This window comes from Pteropus medius, unplaced genomic scaffold, assembly GCF_902729225.1.
Source record: "Pteropus medius unplaced genomic scaffold, Ma_sr-lr_union100, whole genome shotgun sequence".
Classification (NCBI taxonomy): domain Eukaryota; kingdom Metazoa; phylum Chordata; class Mammalia; order Chiroptera; family Pteropodidae; genus Pteropus; species Pteropus medius.
This window is the reverse complement of record NW_024340701.1, coordinates 16,103,549-16,109,887: the sequence shown is the minus strand read 5'-3', so window position 1 is coordinate 16,109,887 and position 6,339 is coordinate 16,103,549. Positions and strand designations below refer to the sequence as shown.

The 6,339-nt window shown below is 33.1% G+C and overlaps 1 protein-coding gene across 1 annotated transcript in view; it reads left to right on the top strand.

The window, feature by feature from the left end:
• The window catches only part of RPGR (retinitis pigmentosa GTPase regulator), a 45,553-nt gene that overhangs the window by 20,965 nt on the left and 18,249 nt on the right, over positions 1 to 6,339 (top strand). The window contains exons 9-13 of the mRNA XM_039882945.1: positions 113 to 332; positions 1,599 to 1,770; positions 2,392 to 2,489; positions 2,816 to 2,881; positions 5,183 to 6,133. Coding sequence (XP_039738879.1) covers positions 113 to 332; positions 1,599 to 1,770; positions 2,392 to 2,489; positions 2,816 to 2,881; positions 5,183 to 6,133 — 1,507 coding nt within the window. The remainder of the gene's footprint in view (positions 1 to 112; positions 333 to 1,598; positions 1,771 to 2,391; positions 2,490 to 2,815; positions 2,882 to 5,182; positions 6,134 to 6,339) is intronic.

Sequence of the window (6,339 nt, the reverse complement as noted above, 5' to 3'; positions counted from 1 at the left end):
GTGTATGTGTGTGTGTGTGTTTGTATATAGATGTAGATATAGATAGACATTTACTACAGCTAAGTAAATGTTTTGTAGCTGAAAACTGTTAAAAATCCCTTTGTGTTTGAAGCCAATGTCAATTTATCTGTGGATTTATGCTGCAGGTTGCCTGTGGTGGATGTCACATGATGGTTTTTGCCACTCCACGACTTGGTATAGCAGAAGAAATTGAGTTTGATGAAATGTATAGTCCTCACATACCTGCAGCGGCTTCTCTGCCCATCAGCCATCTGACCTCAGGAAATGTACTGCGTAGAACTTTATCTGCACGAGTGCGACGAAGAGAAAGGGTACAGTTGTGGCCTATTCTAAATAATAATATTGTCTAGTACTGCAAAAAAAACTGGAAGAAAAAAATCCATATTTTTTTTAATCCAAGAAGGGTCTTGTCAGATAAAGTTACTAAATAAAATGATTAGCATCCAGGGCTTACAAACTTCTAAAGGGAACTCAGAGTTAAGCTGTTAACAAACACACAAATTTGAAAATTCAAATGATTATGGATAACCTTGGCTTATAGACAGTAAAACTTATCACTGTCTTATCACCTCAGATTGAATGCTGAGTTGTTTTTATAACTGTATATGGATTTACTTCTACTTTGCTTTTATCTGTTAGTTATACCTCATGAACAGTAGTAGAAGGTTATACACTGTAAAGAATGAAACATGGAAAGTAAAATAATAAGGACTTCAGTTTGTGAGAGGGAATGTTATTTTCTCAATTAAACTTAAAGATTCTCACTCTGCGCTTTAAAACTATTTTAATAATACTTATATTTTTTAAAAATGAAATACTTTTTTCAGCTTCTTTTTCTTATCACATGATATCATTTATATGTGGGATATAAACCTAAAAGCAACAAATAAACATGGCAAACAAACAGAGACTCATGGACATGGACAATAGACTAGTGGTTACCAGAGGGTAGGGGTGAGGTAGATGGGGTAAAAAGGGTCAAATATGTGGTGACAGAAATCTAACTAAGGCCAGTGAACATACAATGCAAAATATATATGACTTACTGTTGAATTGTACACTTGAAACTTACTGGATTTCATTGGCCAATGTCACATAATAATAAAAAATAAATAAATTAATAAATAAAAAATACCAAAATTTTAAAGGAGATACTCCATTTTAACAAAATTACTTTAAGTTCCAAAACATACTTTTGAGGTAAAAGGTTAAGTTTGGCTTTTTAATGAAAAATTATGTATGGAAAGATTGAGAAATATAAATATTTTGTAGTTGTTGCTTGTTTATGCCTCATGAATAATTTTTTTGTTTCTCAGGGAAGGCAGAGAAAATACACACATACTTTTCCCCATTGTGTGAAAAACAGGTTTCCAAATGGGCAATTTAGAGCAACTTAGATACAGCGCCAACAGAACAAAACATTTTTGAGCCCTTGGTGATTATTAAAAAGTGAATGGTATGGAACGTTGGCCAACTTTGAAGTCTCTCTTAAATATTTTTAGCAACCACAGGGTAGTTGGTGTCTATATTAAATATATAACATCATCTAACAGTTTATTTAACCTTTAATTTTAAAGGAGAAATCCCCAGATTCTATTCAAATGACACAAACACTACCTCCAACTGAAGGGACTCTCGAGCCACCTGTTCATTTTGACCGCGGTTCAGTTCCTTTGTGCATATCTACCAGTAAGCTGCCAGAAAAAACAATAACTAAAGAGGAAGACTCCGTGATGCCCATGAAACCAGGTAACATCTGATGCTCTGCCTGCTCTCACAAAAATCATACGTTTTATTCCTATTGTTTTCATGTTTATCTTAAGATGTTTTCTCCAATTAACTTGTTTTCTTCCTAGTTAGAGATTGACATCTCTCATTTGAACTTAAATACAAATAGAAAGCATTTTCTGTGATCCTAAAAATCCCATGTAACAACAGCATCATATCTTTATGGGACATTGTTTAGTATACATAGTACTTTAGCTTACATTATCTCCTTTAAACCCTGAAGCAATTCCATGAATTAGGTGGGAGTTATATTCTTCATTTTCTTTTTTTTCATTTTCTTAAATGGCTTTCCCCACCCCCCCAGACTTTATTGAAATATAATAGACAATTAGTTTGCCTGTTCATATGAATGAAGCTGTTGTTATCTCATCAGTGTCAAAATCTCCAAACTTTCAAAAAGATATTTTAAAACCTTTTAGCAGTGTGAATGAATTCTGCTCAATTCGCTTAACATGAGGTTAAAGGACCTTCAGTAAAATTATATCTACACTTTATATTACAGAATAATTTCCGTTTATTGTTCAGCTGTCTTTCACTTTTCCTTTGAAATCTGGTTTTCTCTTTTCCCTTTTAATCCTTCAGATTATTTTCAAGATAAAATGAGTGAAGGGAAAGAGGCAGACAGTTCTTCAACAGTAGATTCAGAAAGCCTTGGAGAAACTACTGATGTCTTAAATATGGTAATGGTTTTCTTATTTATGTATCTAGATATAAGTTTGATTTTTGGTTCATTATGTATTTTTGTGTGTCTGTGTATTTGTATACTTCCTATACTGTTATATGCATAGAAAGCTTTTTGTTTTGGTTTCATTTTGTTTTTAAATCAACTTTATTGAGGTGTAGGTTACATACAATAAAAGTCATCTAGATCTTCACATCATAAGTACGCAATTGAGAATTGATATTACTGTTTTGTATTTACATATATTTTAGGATGTATAAATATGTAATCATATATATAGTCTTTATTATTTTTAGAACATATACTTTTTTTTATTTATTTCAGACACATATGATGAGCCTAAATTCCAATGAAAAGTCTTTAAAATTATCACCAATTCAGAAACAAAAGGTATAATATAGAGAGTTACTTTTATTATGGTGGGTAAGAACAGTTTAAATTTTTTTTCTTAAAAGGTTTCTGGAAAGAACACAAGAAAGGTAAGTATTCATTTACTTTAGTATTTAAAAGACAAAGGAATACAATGTAGACAGCCTCAATTTGGGCTTATTGGTATGCATTTTCTGTGATGCAACAAGAGTGACAATTTCATTGCTGAAATTTGCTCTTTGAAGTCACTAACAAATCATAATAGCCATATTTTCTTGCCATCAAGGCAAAAGATTATCGTTGTAGTTCTTAAGTATTGGAAGAGGCTACTGTCTTTAAGGGTGGTTCTCAGACTTTAATTGAGTATGACTTTGGGTGAGTTACTATGCTACCTCACAGAATGATATTAACATCTTTTCTTGCTCTAAAATGTTGTGGTTTTAGCAAAAATATTTGATAATTGCTTTTCCAGTATTTGGAATGGACTTTAATTTATCAAGGAATTGATAGCGTAAAAACAAGATTAAACATTTGGAAATTAGTCAGAAACTGTGGCGGGGGGAGGGGAACATGATAAAAAACAGACCTATAATGAATAACAATAGCATGAGGAAGGAATAGTTTGGTTTTCACAACTCTAGAGATAAAGGCCTACCCTAAAATCCTTTGCTTTTCCTGGCTTTAAGGACTAATGGGGCGAAAGGATGAGTAGTTTGGGAATTTGAAGAATAAATTAGAAAAATGTAAATTGAGGGAAGAAGGCTATAGAATACATTGAATTTATATTTCTAGTGCCTTTGCCACATTGTTAAGCTGAAATGTCTTAAAATCAAAGTCACTGAAAACAAAAGAATCTTGCTACATTATAAACATTTAGTGCCAATTCTCATTAGTCTTATCTATATTTAACTGAGAGGCATGGTGAATAACAGCATTTTTTAAATATGAGAGAGCTGTTCTCCTAACACAGTTGTGGAAGCTCAGTGAGTGTTGAGTGACTTACTGACCAACTATACTTCCAAGTAGAGAGCTTTCCTGTGTCTTTCCTTCCTCTCGTCTTAAACTCTGGGCTCTGCCTCTTCTGTGCTGCTTTATTTTGCTAGGGAAATAAAGGCACATTTGAAAATTCTGGCACCTGAGCCTCTGTCTCTCTCAGGGCTCTTGAAAGAATCATGACTTTTTAAAGAATAAGACCTAAAACAAATAGAAAAAGAAGGCACTTCCTCTTAAACTGATATATATTTTATACTTTATATACTTCTTTTTAGTAGAGGCCCTATCAGCCCTACTTTAGTGAATAAAAATGATTTATTATAGTATTTCTATAAAATTTTAATTTGTGCTTTCTTAATAATTTCTTTAGCAACAAAAATAACCTCTTCCTGGGCCTGACACTCATCACAATTTATAAAATTTGATTTAGTGAAGTTTTATTGTTTAGAGACCCAAATTCATCAAATATTTCAATCCATTACCTTGTAGAAATTAGGTCAACAATTTGACTTTTGCCTTATTCTTGTTCAGCAGGAAATTAATTTCATGCTCTTACTGTATCATTCCAATTTCAATGTTTAATTTGATAGTTTTTATAAAATCTTATACATTTTACCTTAAGTATTTTACTTGTAGTTTTTAATTAATATGTGCAAATTATTATAAAGAACATAGTAGATAAGAGAGTAAAAAATTTGAAACCCAAGATTTTGTTTTGAAAAGAAAAATATATTCATTATTATTTAGTATATCGATACAGATTTCATTTGCAGTTTTTAGTTCAGTTATTTTTTTATAGAAATCAGCTATTTATTTTTTCAATTTTTAAAAATTTCATATTTACATTTGTTTTCTTTAATTTTGTAAATTTCATAGAATCAAAAGACCAATCAAAATTTGACAATTAAGACAATGGGGAAAGTAGACAAAATTAAACTGAACTTCACTGCATGCAAGAGAAGTATACATTTTAAACATTTTATAAATTCAGTCTGGAAATGTATTACATTTAAGAATTGACTCAGAGTAAGAAAATGGTCAGAAAATAAATATTGATGATACTGTGAGTAATGGCAAAATTAAGGCAGGTGGTAAGAACTCGAAAGTTAAACATAGACACATGTTACTAAATCAAAATTAAATGTTGCATAGACTTAGAGGCATAAATTATCCCCAGAGAAAACAAAGCTGAGCAAAATGTCTGGTAAAACAATGTTTTTGTTTTCCTAATGAAACTGATAACAATACAAAATCTTGGCAGTTTTTGTAGTATATAAGTTACCATTGTGAACTGATAGTAGTGTGACGATTACTTCAACAAATTTACAGAAACAAGAAACAGTTGAGGAACTGAAGCAGCGTACAGATCATACTGAAAATGATGATAGCAGTGAATATGAAAGTGAAGAGATGTCCAAAAACTTGAAAGAAGGGAAAGTATATAAACAACATTTGGCTAAAGGAACATACATGATACAAACATCTATGTATGTGGAAGCATTTTCAGATGAGGACGTAGGTCATGACTCAGACCAGCCTGGGCCTCAGGCTGACACCAATGAGGAGAGCTCGCAAAAACAGATATTTAGATTTAAAAGCAAGCCTGATATTTATCCACTTGATGATAAGGAAATAGAAAAGAAAAGTGATGGAGGACACAGTCAGAAAGATTCAGAAGCAGAAGAAATAGTCTCTGAGAAGGAAACTAAGCTAGCAGAAATGGCAGGTCTGAAGGATATAAGAAAAAGTGAAGAGGCTATAAAAAATGTTAATACATTATTTGACAACTCATCAAATAGAGACATGATAATTGAGGATATTGAAGACGATGATTTTATTAAGGAGAGTCAAAAGAACGAGCAAGATGGGATCCCTGGCAGTGAAAGAGAATCTATACAGGAGCCAGAAAGTCACTTGGAAGGTGAAAGTGAAAGTCAGCAGGGTACAAGTGATGGTTTCCAGCCTCCTGAGTCAGTGGAATTTAGTAGTGGAGAAAAAGATGATGATGACGTGGAAGTTTGCCAAAACTTATGGTATGACAGAAAATGTATTAAACAAGGACATGAGGAAGAGACTGAGCACAAAATCTCTGAATTCATGGCAAAATATGATTTTAAGTGTGACCGCTTGTCAGAGATACCAGAGGAAGAGGAAGGAGCAGAGGAAGAGGAAGGAAGTGGAATAGAGGAGCAAGAGATAGAGGAAAATGTGGAGATGCCTGGAGGAAAGGAGGAGGAGGAAGCAGAAATCCTATCAGATGACCTTACAGACAGAGCAGAGGTGAGTGAAAGTGATGGAAAGTCAGGGGGAGAGGCAGAAGATGTGCCTGAAGGTGGTGAGGGAATCTGGAAGGAGGGTAATTCAAGAACGGAACAGAGGCAAAGTGAGGAGGGAGAGGAGGAAAGAGACAAGGGAGAAGGAGAAATAGAGAGCCAGGGTAAGGAAGAGAAAGATTTAGAAGAGAAGAAGAAACAGGAGCTAAAGGA